General features: G+C 42.7%; 1 protein-coding gene across 3 annotated transcripts in view; it reads right to left on the bottom strand.

Annotated features, from left to right (window-relative positions):
- Positions 1 to 17,381, bottom strand: part of SLC15A1 (solute carrier family 15 member 1) — a 36,314-nt gene extending 18,933 nt beyond the window's left edge. Inside the window, exons 1-4 of one of the 3 annotated variants that reach the window (XM_086880833.1) lie at positions 17,285 to 17,381; positions 4,372 to 4,394; positions 1,356 to 1,440; positions 1,131 to 1,272 (exon numbers count right to left, since the gene is read on the bottom strand). In XM_086880833.1, coding sequence (XP_086736959.1) covers positions 1,131 to 1,272; positions 1,356 to 1,362 — 149 coding nt within the window. In that variant the 5' untranslated portion in view covers positions 1,363 to 1,440; positions 4,372 to 4,394; positions 17,285 to 17,381. Of the gene's footprint in view, positions 1 to 1,130; positions 1,273 to 1,355; positions 1,441 to 4,371; positions 4,395 to 7,720; positions 7,899 to 17,155 lie in introns of those variants that run through there. The other 2 variants (XM_086880831.1, XM_086880832.1) reach the window with 2 other exon arrangements.
- Positions 17,382 to 17,634: the final 253 nt, after the last annotated feature.

Raw genomic sequence — 17,634 nt, 5'->3', positions numbered from 1 at the left:
TTTGGGTGTTAAACTCTAATGGTGTATCCTAAAACATGTTTTCTCTTGTTTAAGCCATCTTAACAAGCTCCTGTTTAAGGTCTGGGCCTTTCAGTTGTGGCACTGGCATATCCAAGGAGAACCAAAGGAGAAGAGATGCAAGGTCTGCAAAGTTTCATCTTGATAAAACAAGTAAAGGCCAAAATAAATTTTAAAAAATAAACCCCAGCATCTAGACAAGCGAATGCACAATGTATTTAGGCTGCAATCTGTTAAGACATCCAGCTAGTTGCAGTGAGTTTGCACTGCTGAGAGCAGCTGCACAGAGCACACAGGGCAATGGTCACAGCCCTGGGCTCCCAGGGGCTGTCCCTACAGCGGAAGAAGACAGTGCAGCTGGCTGCACAGCACATCTCTAATCTCTGGGAGACCTTTGGCAAGTCCACTTACATTCATGACTCATAACCCTCCATAAAATCTTTAATGTGCTTTGTTTCAGGCAAAGCAAACACTTTTAAAATCAAAGCATCAGGAAAGGGGAGGGAGATAAAGCTGTTGGAAATAATCTGGTTACATCTCAAAGCACTTCAGTGGTAATATCCCAGCCAGCTAGCCCGCAGCTAAAGATACAGAAGACATCATTTAGAGAAAGAATTACTACTCAGTAAGACCCCTCACTGATCTATCAATTCTGAAATCACATAATATTTAAAAACTTATTTTAAGGCCCAGTTAACACCGAATAACAGAGTAATTCAATATTTCATCAGCCACTTGCCACAGATAAAGAGACTGTCCTATGTAATTACAATCCCCGATATCTATTTTCACAGCTTGGTGAATACTCTTTGATTCACTTAAATTTTGTCCAGGTGAGAGGAAAAACATGCAGCATGCTGGGAAAGCATGTTACCACCCTTAACCAGCTAACAGGACTGGAACATTTGTTAATTTACAGTGCAGTTTCAAGTTTGAGCTGAATCAATTAAAACCTCAAGCTTTGGTGAAATAAAAAAACCCCGCTGTCCTGGAGTAGTCAACACTAGCTCTGAAGCTGCTGTTCACAGCAGTAGTTTTAGGTGATGGTTTAAGTAACACTGATTTCAGGTGAGCATTCAAGATCTTTGGTTGCTTTCTGAGGAAGCACTCACTTGAACTTTCCCAGCCAAGAGTCTGCAATGATTGCTCCAAGGATCGGCGTCAAGTAACACAGAGCAACAAATGCGTGGTAGATGGCAGTGGCAAAGTTATCTCCCCAGAGTAGGAAACGGGTGAAATACAAAGTGAGTACAGCTGTAGGAAGAACAACAAAACAACAGGTTACAAAGCCAAGTCAGGCCTGGGTATTGCTCAGCACAAGGAGACAAGGGACGTACCTTTCATGCCATAGTAGGAGAACCGCTCGCAGAACTCATTGATGACAATGAAGAAAATGCTCAAAGGGAAGCCAAAGCAGAGCACCTGGAGGCAAGAGACAGTGTGAGCTGAGAGCTGTGCAGCCCAGACCAACGCTCTTCACTGCAACCCACAGCTTAAGCAAGCTCAACATGGACTCAGTGGGCGTGGGTAGGTACTCGGGGCCCAGAGGCTGCACAGGCTTCTGCAGGATGACAGTAGTTCACCTGAACCAAGACTCAGTTCTCACTTTCCTCTCTTGGTCCCCAGAGGTCTGCACACTTCTCATCTGCCCTTAGCAACAGACCTTTAGCAATGCTAGAAATGACCTTCAAGTGTTGCACTATGCATATTTGAGGTCTCCAGCACTTCACCCTTACAGCAATCTTGATTGGTATCTAAAAATATGCAAAAAGCCAATGTTTTTGGAAAAACCAAAAAACAAAACCCAAAGCCAACCAAAAACGCTCAATGCCAAACCCCTGCAGCATACCAGTTAGAAGCTTGGGACTATTTTTAAGCACCTGTAATTAAAACAAATAAACATTTAAACTTTTCATTTGAGCATATCTCTCAGGAAAACTCCTTACCCTTAAAATTACTCTGCTTGATGAAAACTCCTTAATTTCTTCAGACTTGATAACAGAACAGACTTTATTCCTAGCCTAAAATGGCATGGTTTTGGCTGCCAGATTCACTGAGCCTTCACCTGCTGCAACTGGCAGCAGTCCATGGTCATCACCATGCAGTTCTTGCCATTGAGACAGTGGTTAAAAAGCATACATCAGGCACAAATCTGATATGGTCACTAGAGCTGGAAGTTTAACTTCTGACCACCAACTTGTCTTCATGGACTGGATGAGTATATAATATAACTTCTATTAAAATTAATGGGGATGCAATTTAAACATAATCCTCCCTTTTAATAATTTTTATGGGTGTAATCCTGCAAATAGCAAAAAATCAGATTTTAAAGATATTTCCAAACATTCCAGAGGCAAAACAGTTCTTCTCCATGCTCAAGTTTAATTTAAAAATGACATTGTTTGGATTGCAAAAGTTTAGGAATTAAACTAATCTTTATTTTGTGTGAAACAGGATGAAGTTAACTTTTCAGATCAAAAGGAAAAAAACTTAGACAGAGAAATCATGCCTGACAGAAGTAAATTGGAGAGCGAGTGTCTCCAGCAAAGCCTCAACAAACAACACAACACTTGGAGACTTGGGTGCTACAACAGGCTTTTTTGGGGAATCCTGCAGAAGAGATGAAAATAAGAGAGTGGCAGAAGCATTGCTGACTGATCTGACTCAGTCATGAGGATGCCTGAGCAGCACTGACCTTTGTTTGCAGAACCAGGAACATACTGCATCTCCTACCCGTGGTTTAATAAGCAGGCTGCACAGGAAGAACCCAATCTCAGCTGAGGCAAGTACTGGGTGGGACTCCTCTAGCTTTAGAGCACACATATTTTGAGTCCTAAATATAAATTTGTTGCTCTTGAGTTACCACATCCTCCATGGGCAGAAAGAGGTTTCTCCAGAGGAAGACTATTCACATGTATCCCAAAATTTGCTAAAATTCACTTGAAGTTGCCCATTTCCTACAGCTGAAGACAGCAGAAAGTTTGGGCAACTACTCCCAGCTTAGACACTGGTGTTGGTGGGCTGGAGTTCACACAGAAGAATGCTCTGTGCCCTGTCCACACTGCATTCCCCTAAGCCATGAAAATGGTCATAGGATGGAGAGCCACACTGGAGTTTTGGTTCAGTACACATTAAGTTAGTTACTGAAACAGTAACCCAGTGTGACTTGTATTTGGGAATAGCCCAGATGGAGAGTGGAGAATGTCTGTTCCTGAAGCAGAACAAAGACCTCCCCATGTCTGTCCCATCTACGCAGAGGAAAAGAAGGACAGAGCAGTCCTGGCCTAGGAGCTGGTGGGACTCATCTCCACCTGACTTTCCAAAAAAGAAAAATTTCCAAAAAACCTCACTAAATTGTTTTTGACCATATGGTATTCTCACAAACTTCTCCAACGTTTTGCCATCAGCTTATTCTTTAGGAGGGTGTTACTTGCTGGTCTGGGGAGGTCACAATCCAGCAAGGCTAGATTTTTGTTTTGAGCCACTAGTGCTTCTGTGCCTGCTGGAGCTGTCCTGCATTCCCATACTGGCACAGCAGCCACTGGTGGGTTTTTCAGGGCTGCCCCCAAACTGGAGGCAGTCTGCATGTCACAGCTGGAGCTGAGCATGGACATGCGAGGGAAAGCTACTGGGTCTTTCCCAGGTGACATTCCTTCTGTTTTCCAAAGATGCTACAAGCAAGAAGAGGCTATGCAATTAATTCTTCCTAATATATGATGTGTATTTGTCTTTGTTTTGCACTGTACTGACCTCTGTTACAGTATTCATATGCCCATACACACATCTACCAAAACCTTTTTTGTTGTTACCCTCATTAGTCAGGAAGCACCAGACAGATCCACCACCAAAAAGGTAACCTGAAGGTTATGTTTTATTATGCTTTCTGTAACCTTGCCCTGCCCTGGGGTTGCCACTATCCTTCTGCATAGCTTTGACTTTTTCTGCTGGGGAAAAGTCTGTGGAGTAAAACCTTGCAAGATAAGAAATGCAAAGGCAGAAGTAGGGTTGCTGAGACACATGTCATTACACAGTTCAAAGATTCAAGAGCAGTGGATGATAACACAGACACAAGAAGGATGGGCTCCAGGGACCAATCTCCTCCCTACCAATGTCTGCTCAGTCAGCAGAGACTCTTCAGAGATTTTATCAAGATGGTAAGCAAACTAATGCTTAGCTGGAATTTAATAAATTACTAAGCTGCTTTTGCACATGTTGGCCAGTAAGTCATTATTGTATACATTTAATATATGTTTATAGGGTGATTTTTATTTTGGACACTGCTAATATTACCAAAGCAATGTAACCCAAAGAGAGTCAGTAGAGCAACTTTTTATGAGGGAAAACAATACTTACTGACTTGCCGGTAGTTTTTCCACCTGTGGACAGAAAAACCAAAAAAAGTTAATGGCAACTAATAAGTAATACTCTCTTGAAACCAATGGAAGATCCAAAAAAGGTTCAACTCCAATACGTATTGAGATATAAACATAGTACTGGTTAGGGTAAGTAAATTTTTCAGTTTATTAAAGAGAGACTTTTCATAGTTTTTAGGGAAAACTTCCCTTGATAGCCTTTGGTTTTTCAGAGTGTGCATAAACTCATACACTCCCAGGAGAAGCTCAAAGGGACTGATGAGTTAAAGCATCCATCCCATGGCTGCTCACCACACATCATTCAAGGTGGTGGTAAACCAGCCACCCACAGATGATGCATCCTGTTATAACTCACCCTTGGGGATGTTACCTTAAAGGTAAGTCAGGATTAAAGAATAGACTCGAGATGCCCTGTCAGGGATGGAGGTCAAGTCCTGAAAAGGGACTTATAGGGGACTGAATATACAGCCCCAACAGAGTGATCCTCTTTAGCAGGCATTCCCATAACCTGAATATTAACCTGGGAAGATGTGGAAGCACAGGGATGTCCCACTGAGGGCAGCAAGAACAGACAGCTGCTTGCTGCCCTGAAGTCACTTCCAGCTGCTCTTGGCAGGCCCTCTACCCCTGGCAGCACTCCAAGAAGAGCCCTGCAGGGCTTCCTCGGCTCAGGAGACAGGCTTGAAGGCTGAGCTTTCACTGTGTCAGATAAAGGCCCCGTGCCCACATAGTGGATGTCAACATTTTCCATGAAATCACATGAGCAAGCTCATTATCATTAAGATAAGACCAAGTACAAGATGTGAACTTTGAAATCCCTGCTTGTAAATCAAGTCAGCCCATAATACATCTCTATAAGAAAAGCATGTTTGTGAAAATCATTGTTTAGTCCATAGTTCACCATAGATGAAAACAGCTGACACCAACATTATAGTGTTTGAAACAATACTAAATCAAGTAATCTTCAGAAATCACTAAAACACATTATTCCTATTCTTCACTGCTGTGCACAAGTACCTTCACAACAGAGACAGCAGTACTATGCAGGTGATTCAAGAATATATTTTCCTAGAGAGCAAGCAACATTCTGAAAGTGCTAACACACCCAGTTCTAGGCACATGCAGGTACATGAGTTACTAAAGTTATTGGTGATGTCCCTTCCACAACCCACATGAGCACACACACCGAAGGATATCAAAGTGTCAGCAACAGCCCTTCTTCATATCAGCTCCTTGGTTATTCCCACTTGTTGGCCTTCCCAGCATATGTGTATCACACTGCCAGTTTTTTATGATATGCACAGAGAAAAACAGTTTAGGCAGCTCACTCCTGGCTCATAGCTAAGCCACAGGCAAAAAATATTTAGGATCTGGTTGTTAGTTGGGTTTGGGTTTTTTCCTGCTTTCCTCATGGCAAAAGTATCACCTCTGCAAGAAACCTTACAAAGAAGACATCAACAGAGGCATTTTTTTTTCAGACAACATTGTCCAGCTTCAATATTTAAGAGACACAATTCTTTCTAAACATCTTGATTTTACCCTTCTATTCTTGTTTTAAAGAGAGGGTTGGGGAAACTCCAGATAGCATTAAAGCAAAACTTTCAACACAGGCACCTAAACTGAGGTTTCCACTGTCAGGCAGCTTCAGGGTTTGACCTGCAAAGCACAGAGCACCCACCATTTTACATCATTTTCAGTGATAAATCTAAAGTTTGCTAGCGGCACGTTGGAGCAATCCCTCTTTGGGGCAACCTTCAGCCCCTCTTATTCTTTCCCCACAAAGAATGACCTACAGAACTGCTCATTTTCACCACAAAATATTGAAGAGCTCCACATTTTTCAATATAAAGCTCTGAACAGTTGTACACTTTGTATTTCCTTAAGACATTTCATAAATTAAAAAAAAAAAAATAAGGAAAGTCAACAGCCACTCAGTTCTTGGCTTCAGCACCATGTTTAAATAATTATCAGTGGGCCATTCTCTCCTTCCCAGCCTTGCAGGTCAGATGGGGCAGGCTTATAGATCCAACCCCTTCCCACCAATGTGGTTCTTTCCCTGCAGACCCAGAGATGCAGTGGATGCTGCAGCTCTTGCAGCTCACGGGCCCGTGACACAAGATGGGAGCACATTGCTTTGCTCCATGCAACCCTGCCTGGATGAAATGCTTCCTGTCCGTGGCCACAATAAATCTGTGCACACCCACACTGTCACCTAGGATGTTTCTGGCTCCAGAGCAAGCCTACAGTCCTGACACCTGACTTTAGGGCACAGACAAGCCTACTGCCTCTGTTCCCTGGAGCAGCCCTACAGCACCTTCACAAGGATGCTGCTACCGTCAGGACATCCCCCTCCAGGAGTCCCTGCTTCACACCTTGCTATTCCAGAAATACACCCACACAGAAACTATCCAAGCAAACCCACAAAGCAGCAAAGCCTGATACTAAATGAGCAGACACAGCTGCATCCCCTTTCTTTCTCTTCACAGAGCTATCACCATTTTCTTGGTTGTCTGCCCAAGCCAACAAGACTCTGGCAGCACCACTGACATGTCCTGCCTGCTCATTACTACAGTCGCTTGTCCCCAGAACACAGGTTAGCTTGCTGAAGATGCAATGGCACTTTCTTGGGTTGGTTTTTTTGGGGGGTGGAGGGTGAGCATTTCAGGTTCCTTCCCTCTGTGAGACAGGGTTTCCCCAGCCCACAGACTGCTTGCTATGAGAGACACCAATGTACTCAGACACTGCGGGACCAAAGGTCTAACAAAAGGCAATGGAGAGATACATCACAAAAAAGTTGTTTTTGTACCTCTACTATTCACTGTTCCAGTTTAGAAAATTCCTGAGGATTAATTAGGTAAATGGGTTCTGCCCTTATCTGAATCTTCCAGCTGTGTATTTTTGTAGTCAAAAAACACTAGTTCAACCCTAGGCAAATACTCTGGATGAAAAAGCATTATTTAGCACCTCCAATGAACACCACATTTAATTTGTGCTCAGCTCTCTAGCTCCACATGCCTTAAAAGCATAGTATAGGATAAACCTCAGCGGCCAGGGGCTCAGCTCACAGAGCTTACAGAGCCCGAGGCACCACCGCTCGGCTCTCACTCGGGTTTCACGGCAGGGTCCTATAAACCAGCACAGAGCATTGCCAGAGGGAGAGCTGCCCCGGAGGAAGGGGGAGAGTGGAGACTTCCTGAGACCGACCCCGAGCAGTGTGTCAGCACCCCAGCTCCCAGCCGGAGGGATGCTCATCCCGGGCCGGCATCCCTCCCGCGGGCCGGGCACCGCCACCCGCTCCGGGCTGCCCCGGCCCGCACCGCCACACCTACCCATGTCGCCGGCGCTGTCCTGCTGGAGCGCTGGGAGCCGAAAGTCAGGAGGAAGGCAGGGAAAGAGGGAAGGAAGCTGCCGGGGGCGGCCGGGCTTTAAGCGCGGCGGCGGGGCCCCGCCTGGCCCGGTGCTGCGGGGCGGCGCCGCGCAGGTGTCGGGGCGGGTCGCTGCGGCCGGGGAGCCAGCCCGGGGCTCACCTGGCCTTGACCCGCCGCCATCGGCCCGGGCTGGCCGAGGGCAGCGCTCCGGGGAGCCCCAGCGCTCCTCCCTGCCGCCCGCTGCCAAGCGAGGGCTGTCACCTGCTGCTCGGGGCTTGCTCGGCTCTCCCGGGGGGCACCGAGCCGGTGCCATCAGCTGAACCGAGCGCTGTGCGGGGCTGTCAGTCCCTCTGATGGCAACGGCGCGATGGAAAACTTAGTAAGCAACTAAGTGGAATGAATGAATACACGCTGTGTGGAGGACAGCTTTCCGCCTCGTTCCTTCCTCTCGAGCCGAGGAAATAGATCCTAGACTGCTGCTGCCACCAGTTTCTAATGGTCTCTGACCTGCGGCTCCCATGGACTGATGCTTGTCAGAAATTGTCCAGAGATGATGTGGATGCATCCCTGGAAGTGTTTCAAGGCCAGGCTGGATGGGGCTTTGAGCAATCTGGTCTAGTGGAAGGTGTCCCTGCACAAAGCAGGGTGTTGGAACTAGAAGAACTTTCAGGTCCTTTCAAACCCAAACCATTCTGTGAGTCTGTGTTTTTATGACCCACTTTGCTCATCACTCGGTCAGCCCGCAGCAGATGTCTGTCCTGTGTGCCACTTGAGCCACCAAGACATAGGGAAAGCTGGGAGAATGCACATCAGTACAACACGATGCACATTTCATGCGTGCACCTTACTGAGCCATGTACACGAAATAAATGGATGGGAAGTTTAGCATGAGAAGAGCCAGAGTGCGAGGCTGACGAGAAGAGTTGGTAGGGGAAACTACATGTTACTAAGACTTGAATGAACTCAGAGTGCAGGAACAGTAAAATATTAGCAGACATTGCCAAAAAAGAATTTTCTGAAAGAAGAATAAACTGCTTCTTTGAGGCTGGAAGATACAGATTTACACCCTAGTTTACGCAACCAATCCAATAGCATTTTCTATGGCGTGCACTTAATAATTACCTGGCTGCTGAACTGGTTCATTTTGTCTTGGGTACAAATCAAACAAGCATTGCAATGCATTGCAGTTTGGAATATCTACAGTCAGTACTTCAGCTGCTAAAGAAGGCTGCTCTGATTTGTGATACAGAGCTACAGCTGAACCTGGATTTCTTAGATTGTATCTATATGGGGTAATCTACTCAAAGGAGCTCTAACCTCTTAGCAGCTACCTGTACCCTTGACTGTAAAAATCTGTGACTAGATTTTTAAGATAAAACATGAGTAGGTGGTTATAGCTATATTTATAGCAAGTTCTCCAGTAAGAAACATAAACCTTGCTGTATAAGCCCCACTGACACAGCTGATGCTAGTCATGTATCACTTCTCAGTGGGATATACATATATGGCCACACAGCACAGGCAGTGTTGCGTTTCTCTATTATGGTTACTCCAGCAAAACAAGCAATCTGTAACGCAGCAAAGAATGCTGAAACCTCCAATGGCTCGTTCATCTACAGAAATAATTGTGATATTATAACTTTCTGTTAAAGTATAGAATTAAAGATGTCATTTCTTTCCTGAATAATGGGAAACTTCCCATTGCATGAACAGTGGTGGTAAAATGTTAGTTCCCAGGCACATCTTCTATAGATCCATGCATTTATTGAAAACAAAGAGGAGGCCTTTGATGTTTCTTCCTAGAAAGCTACATAAAAGCAGGATGCAGAAATTAAGGAAAACCACCCATTTTCTCCAAAAATTGGGATAAATGAGCTAGTTTGATCACCCTGGCTTTCACTCAGGTTATCTTTTGATATTTAAGGTCTCTATTAATCCACAAAGAATTCACCCCGATGACTACATTTTAATTTGTCCCACAGAGAGACATAAAAGTACACACAATTGCTTCACAGCTATTTCTGAGGTGGATTGGCTTCTGCTCTCCTTTAGTAAGCAGATGCCACAGGGTTGATTTCTGTGGGGCTATTTTATGATTGTACTTGTTGGAGGGACAGAATTTGTTCTCAGAGGATTTAAGTTTCTCAGTGAAGCTCTCTTTCTAGGAGAGCTCCAAGCACAGCAGGGTTGTTAAATATTCAGCGAACAAAGATGCAGAAATGCATTTCTGCTTTTTTTCTACAAAAAATATGCTTCACAGAAGCATATTTTCAAGGTGTAATAGAACTGTCCTGCTTCTTCCACACAGGATCCTGAACTCCACCATCTCATGGTCACCACAAGCAAGGCTACTCCCAGGTCTCATATCCCAAACCAATCCTTCCAGCAGCACACGTCTCCTTAATGGCTCTTCCACCATTCATGTCAAAAGTTACCATCAGTGCTCTGCAGAGACCTCCCAGGCTGTGTGTTCCCAGCTGTAATGATCCTTCCAAAGGTGGGATCCTTCCACATGTTGCTCAGTTAAAGGTTGTGCCTTAGTTTGTAAGATTGTTTCCTTGCATCTCTTAGGAAGAAAGAACACAATCATTTCAGAGGAGCTGGTGACAAGAGTCCATAACATGGAATCGTTGATATTTAATTATTGATATTTCATTATTTAAGGACTAGCAACCTGAACTAAGATTGAAGTATTTTAAAGAAAATTAGGGCAAATTACTATCTGGTGAGATTACATGTGATTTATAAGTATTAATAGATGTTTTTGACTCTTTTTTTACAAATCTGGAAGAATTGTAATAGGGATAAAGAATTTGCAGGAGTGTGTTTATCGTGGGATAGCCAGTATTGCATGGGATGCTGCACATTCATCCATTCTAAACAAAGGCTAATGGATCTTGCTCTACAGCCACAATCCATTTGGCTTGCATGATGGTAGTAGCCAAACACTAATACTTGCCACTTCCCAGTAGCTACTCCTCTCAAGATCATACATCCTCTCAAGAAAAGTTTATTCCTGCTTTCCAGATAGGGAATCTCAGGGGTAAAAGTGATTTGTTTGCTCTGACTTTTCTCATGCACTGTGTCATGCTTTGCTAGCAGAGCAAATAATAGGTGGGACGGTCTGGGGAAGATGGAGACTGCTGGGAAGGAGGGCACCAGGGGTCTCTGAGGGGGGGTCTGCAGCAGTTCAGGTGCTTTCAAGCAGCAGCAGTCCACCTGCTGGGTTCTGTGCACACAGAGAGTGACATAGGCTGGTATTTGAGACACTCACTCAGCTTCTGCGCAAGGAGTAACTCTGCCCCAAAACATGGACTTGCTTCTTCAGGAGTTTGCTAAACCAGACCAGGGACATGCAGAGAAAGAGCTTTCTACCAACCCAGCCTGCCAGCCCAGCTCAGCAGCATTCAAAGTAATTGTCTCCAGAAAAAGGAAAAGAGTTCATACGCTGTGGCCCACAAGGGACTTGGCTTCTCTGGCACGTCTTTATGTACACACACTGAACGTGGGTGGAGGGTAAAGCAGGGGAGCGGGAACTAGAGCACAGACTTGTACCTTAATAAAGTAAATAAGTGAACTCTATTTACCTGGAGCTGCCCAGACTGATGGCTGAAGTCTTTGGCTCATTACCAGTGCCTGTGACAACAAAGTTAACTAATATGGCAGATGTAGACCTAATGAGTTAATGGTAAACAATACACTGTGAAGTCACTCTTGCCAAGATATGGGTTTATTCCTTTTATTTTTGCCAAAAATATAACTTGAGGTTGATAACTCAGATTGTTTTGTTTCCCCTTCATTTACTCTGATAAATTTGTTTCCTTGGTAGAGCCAGATTTACCCCTTGTCTAGTTCTCTCTACATCCATCTCCATCTTGCCAGCACCTTTGCTGCTGTTTCCTTCCATGGGTTTTCCCCTTGGGAAATCTGAGTTTAATAGGAAACCTTGGTTCTGGAAATGCAGGTCTGTATGGAAACCAGCCTCAGCTGCCAGCTGCAAGGAGGCATTCAAAATCTTCACTTGGGAATTAGAGATGTGACCACTCCTTCCAGCCCTGAAAGGTCTTTGTGGTTCCAGCCTTCAGCCTCAGTCTTTGTACCACAGGCACAGCCAAATGCACTCACCGTGTTATGCCTTTGCAACACATGAGGCATGAGACGAGGAGAACAGAAACACACACACAGTAATCCCAGATTTGATGCTGATTTATGGTCAGATGTTGTGCAACCCATCTCTGAGGCTGGGAGATTCTCTCTGCCAAGGGAGGGCACTCCCAGCAGGTAAATACGAGTGTTAGCATAAGTATTAAGGGCAGCTGGCAAGGGAAGTAGGGCAGAACAAAGGAGCTCCTGATTCAAAGCCTTTACATACTCCTTTCTACTACAGATAAACACCTGTTTCTACCCCTGAAGTATGTGACTGTATTCAAGAAAAAAAACACCAACAAGTGTATGAGTATCCTTCACCCAAAGCTTTCACTGGGTGGTGAAAGCTTTTTTTTTATTCTGAATTATGTACCTCTGCTTTCCTTTATGTTATACTTGAATTTGCCTGACACACAGCATCACCCTCTCTTACCTAAGGCAGTGCAAGGATGCTGAATGTTGTTCAAAGCATCTTGGAACCATCCAAACATCTCTTCAGTAGTTTTTTTTTTCTTTGTACTGCCACATCGTTATTCTTCTGAAACTTCAGATCTGTGCAGTGAGACCTGAAATTTTTGAGTGAACTTTTGATCTTCTCACTGCATTTTATCTGCTAAAGTTTCAGTTCTGACATGTTTTTAGCCAAGTTGTGTTCAGCTTTTTTTCATAAGGAGAGCACATGAGAGTGTCAGCAACACAGCAGCTGCTAGGTAGAGCTGGCTGGATTATCTTGTCAACTTATGCAACCAGCCCTACAACATGAATCATGTTGCTGACTGGACCACGCAAGTATAAGTGTCATCTCTTGACCAATCTGTGTTTTGACTCGAGCAGACGTTAAAAGACTGGACTTAAACTGGCACAATATTTAGGAACTGATGTGAGATTTGTATTTAACTTGTGAATATACTTAAGGGATTATTTTTAAGTGACGCACTTACACACACACACCACCCCCAAATAAACCATCTTACAAGACTGAATGCTCACATTTTCAAGGGAGAGCATCCTAACATCTTTTTACTTTATACATAACTTTTGTGGTGGGTGAGGCAGTACTGATGTACAAAGCATACCTGACTTCAGACGATATCAAAGTCCACAGTGGAAATAACATATTTTGAATTCAGGTAACAGGACTAGATCATATCATTTTCTAGAGACACATTTTCCAGTGTGGAAATGCTGCAGCTGGAGACCAAGAGCTGACACTGTCTACCTGTTGAAGCCCTGTTAGACGTTTGGAGATGGACTCATTCCTCCTGAAATGGATTTTCATGTTACTTACACATTCATGTTTTCACCACAGGTTACAAAGCTTCCTTTTTTCACTACCCAGAGCTGTCCTGTGTATTGCTCAGATTTAAATGAAAACTTTAACAGCAGTATCTGACAGAATTTAATGAGCAATTGGATTTTGAACAGATTCATTTATATTGCTGCTCTCTCATGAAATCTCTATAAAGCAAGTTTTTGTATTTCATCTTAGAAATCTTGGTCAGATTGGTTGCTATTGAAAGATCACAGCATCCAGGGCTCAACTGGATTAATTCACCTGTGCACTGCAGTACCCTGAGTGACTCCCTGCCTCTCTACTTCTTTTTGGTCTTTTCCAGGAGCACCTCTAACCTTCTCTAGGTAGTCTCCTTATTTTTGTGATATTTGTTCAAATTAGCAAAAAGATGTGTTGGGATTGATCTATGTAGTTATATTTTTACTTTCTTTGTTCTTGACACTCCCGAGCAACTGATTCCCAATAAGCACCACAACACAATCCAATTGTTGTCAGCTTCTAGAACAGGGAGATCCTCTTACTTTCTCACACTTAGAAAGCCCAGGGTCTGCTATCCATTACTTTGCAGGAAGTGTAAACAAATCCAATAGGTCAACACATTTTCCCTCTTAGGAGAGTGGGAGATTTTGAAAAGAAAACAAACAAACCCAAAAAAAACCCCCAAACCACAACAGAAGTCCAACCAATGACAGCCTTTTCCTTCTTGCAAAGGCATCTGGGTAAAATGCATTCTACACAAAGGTTACACTATGACAGTACATAAACCACCTGAAATTACATAATATATTTCATAAACTGAAACTGCAGCTCATAAATAATCTACTTGTCAGCGTAACATGTTACTGGGTCATTTGCTGCTTCCCTCAACATAAAAAGGTTTTCCAAGGAACAGGAAACTTTCTTTCAAGAGGAACCAGAGAGAGAAAGAAAAGCAGCAAATTCCCACTGAGCAATGCTGTTATGAAAAATTACAGGGAACATACTCAATGACAGGGAAATATTTTTTTAGGAAATCATTAAGAATTTTACCATGAAGGTTAATACTTTTTCTAAAGATGAAGTGAATTGTGTTCATTTTAGGTATTTCAGCAATTGTGTTTTTCCTTTGGGAAGCCAGCTGTAAGGGCCAAAGAGTACCAACAGGTTTTTCAGCCTCTACCTAAAAATAACTTTGTAAATACAGTCAGATTAATCCACTTGGGCTGAAAACCTTGGAGTGTGAATTTCAGAGGAAACCCCACAGATACTTGAACACATCCCATATGAATATTTTCATGTCAGGATAAAAGCAAAGCCTGGGAGCTTATTGCCTGCTCCTCAAATGGTTGGGCTTCTTCCTGCTCAGTCTACACTCATTGCTGGAATGCACCCAGCCATTTCTCTCTTTTAAGCACATGTTTATTCTTATGTGTTGAAATATATTCCCTTTGTCGTAAACATTTCCTGGAGATACCAACAAAAAAAAGATTGTCTATGGCCTTGTAGTACATTCCTCATCAAAACAGTAGCATCAGCAACACAGAAATTTTAGTTCTGTAATGAAAATTACTGCAATTCTGGTGCTGAAAGCTATCCTGAAAAGAGACTTTGGCAGCTCAGGCTGGAAACATCTATTTTCAGATGTTTTACAGAACCCTAATCCTGGCAGACAGGTTCCTTTCCACCAGTGGGTCTTTTTATCTTTGTTTCTCCCACTTCCTCCTCTCATAAGATTGAAAATCAAATTGCCATCTCTCACTTTCTGCCTAAAAGCATTTTGCTGATGGAAGGTTGCAATGGGAAGGACGATAAAGCGTATTACATGATTGAGCTCTTGCAGTTTTCACTTCCTAGAATCATAGAATCTACCCATCTTTTAAATACCTGCAGGGACAGTGACTCAACCACTTCCCTGGGGAGCTTGTTCCAATGTGTTACAGCCCTTTCAGTGAAGAAATTTTTCCTCATATCCAGTCTAAACCTTTCCTGCTGCAACTTGAGACCATTTCCTCCTGTCACCTGTTACCTTGGAGACCACCCCCACCTTGCTAGGACCTCCTCTCAGGTACTTGTAGGAAGTGAGAAGGTTTCCTCTGAGCCTCTTTTTCTCCAGGATAAATAATCCCACCACCCTCCTCCACTGTTCACAGGATGTAGGTTTCAGACCCTTCACCAGCTCTGGTGCCCTTCTCTGGAGGCACTCCAGCACCACAATATCTTTACTAATAAAAAAAAACCACAAAATTGAGCTCAGGGTTCTTCTGGTAGGCATGGCTTCTAGGTATGGAGAAGGTAATGATCACAAAACCTAACACTATTTTTATAGTTTAAATGTTTAAAGATAATATGCTGCCTAATCAAAGGTTATATCTTGTTCCATATATTCAGCAAGACTTAATTTTGACTACTTTCTGAACCATCAAAGTTTGCAGAGTGTGTAGTTATTTTTTGACTGTGCATTTTTATAAATGAACAAGTTTTACAGAGAAAGATTAATAACAGAAAGTTATTAATCAGACAGTAACAGCCCTAGTGTGTCAAGAACAGGGGTTCAGAACTCAGAGCTTTGCTATTTCTTTCTTTGCTATTGACACACTGACACTTCAGTGAATCGTCTAAACTTTTCAGTCTGTAAAAAAAGAACAGCTATGAATCTTTGCAGGTATTAATCAGATTTTCACACTTAAAATTTTTACTTCTTTTCCCTAAAAAATCTATATAATATGATGACAACTTGCATTCTAAAATATCACGTCTGCTTATAATGAGATCATCACTTAGCACATTCTGATCCCATACACATGCTGCATGAAAACCTTGTAAAAGATTTCAAACTGCTTGACCTAGATAACAGATACATTATGTATGCAGGAAGCATTTTCTGTAACAGAGGCAGTCCCTTCACAATGCAAAAGCAGAGCAATCTTTCCCTATAGTCTACACTGAAAAGCAAAAGAAAAAGGGAAAAAAAAAAAGGAAAAAAAAAAGGAAAAAAAAAAGGGGAAAAAAAGAGGGGAAGGGCATGCAAGCAGAAATAATTGCTCTATTTTTTGTTTGTTTGGAAACTGATGCAGAACAGATTAGCCTGCAATGTAGTGCTTTCTTCCATAAACAAGCAATTACATTTGGTCAAAAGCAAAGCTGATTAAAATACTTCTAGCTAGTTATAGGTAAAAGCTCAGAAAAAAAGAGGCCTAAAATGGATGGACTTGTTATTATGGAAAGGCCTTAAGACCCTTGAACATTTTTGTTATAGGCTGTAAAATAACCTTCCAGAAAACAAATGTAGCATCAGCTTCTGAGATTGCTTGAACTGGAGTGGCTGAGAACTGACACTGTGTATCAGAAATTAATCCAGGTTTATCCATCCAAAAGTGCCAACTTCTACTAGAGTAATAGAATAGTAGAATAGTAAGTTCATAGTTCAAGGAATAAGTTCAGATGAACCTTACTAGAACAGGGCCTACATTTATCTCTTTCAATACTGGAGTTAAAAACTTTTAAGTTACATATTTAACCTTGTATGTTGTTACAATTAACCAGTGCTTTATTAATAGCAGTCTCTAGGCCACTTAAAAATTCTTTTTAACTAATATAGTATTGATCAGAAGTGCTTTCTTTACCAACCCCTGCTACTGCTGCAGCAATACTTCTCTTTTCCTTATGGCAAAAAATCAAGTATGTCCAAGCAGAAATGGTTTATCTGTAATAAACCATTTTCATGTTCTGAAACAGAAATGCATTTTCATTACGGTCTACATTTTGAATTGTTTTTTATTTTGCATTTTCCTTTCTGATAAAATCACATTGCTTGACTGTTACTGATTGGTGGGTCCCAAAAAGAAGTATCCACAGATCCATTAAGCCTCATATTGAAACAGACAGATTTGGGTTTTGAGAGCATTCTTAAAAGGGGATGAGAAAATATAGTTAAAGAAAAAGGTATCATCCTCTCACTCCCATATCCATTCACTTACAGTTCCTGGAGACAAGGAGAAGTTCCTGCATTCTACTAAAATGACTTCCTATTCTTTCTGTTATCAGATAACTGGAACTTCTAACACTGCCTCTCAGCTGTAGTTTGCTTTGTTAATATTCACACTGACCTTTTCCTTTATGATTCACTTGGTAACAGCTGATGCTGGGTATCTGCCTGGGGCTTGAAATACTCCCTCCAATAACCCTTGATGAGTTCCTCTGAAGGCCAACAAACCTTCCCAGAAAAAAAAAAGTGTTCAACTGCACTCAGCTGAGTCCCCAGATGCTTTTCATAGGGCAATAATTGCCTACTACAGAAAAAACCCCAGTATGTTGAGAAATCATGTGCAGAGATGGATGCTGTCCCACCAAGGATCCTCACTAACACCCCCCATTTGCTGCCCAGGGTTATTAATAAGCAGATATAAGACATCTCTGGTGCAAGATGCCCATGTTCAGAATGGACTGAGGTGAGATT

The sequence above is a fragment of the Cyanistes caeruleus genome, chromosome 3 (assembly GCF_971803275.1).
Source record: "Cyanistes caeruleus chromosome 3, bCyaCae1.hap1.1, whole genome shotgun sequence".
Classification (NCBI taxonomy): Eukaryota; Metazoa; Chordata; class Aves; order Passeriformes; family Paridae; genus Cyanistes; species Cyanistes caeruleus.
The sequence above is the reverse complement of the archived record's forward strand: the minus strand, read 5'-3'. Positions and strand labels throughout refer to the sequence as shown.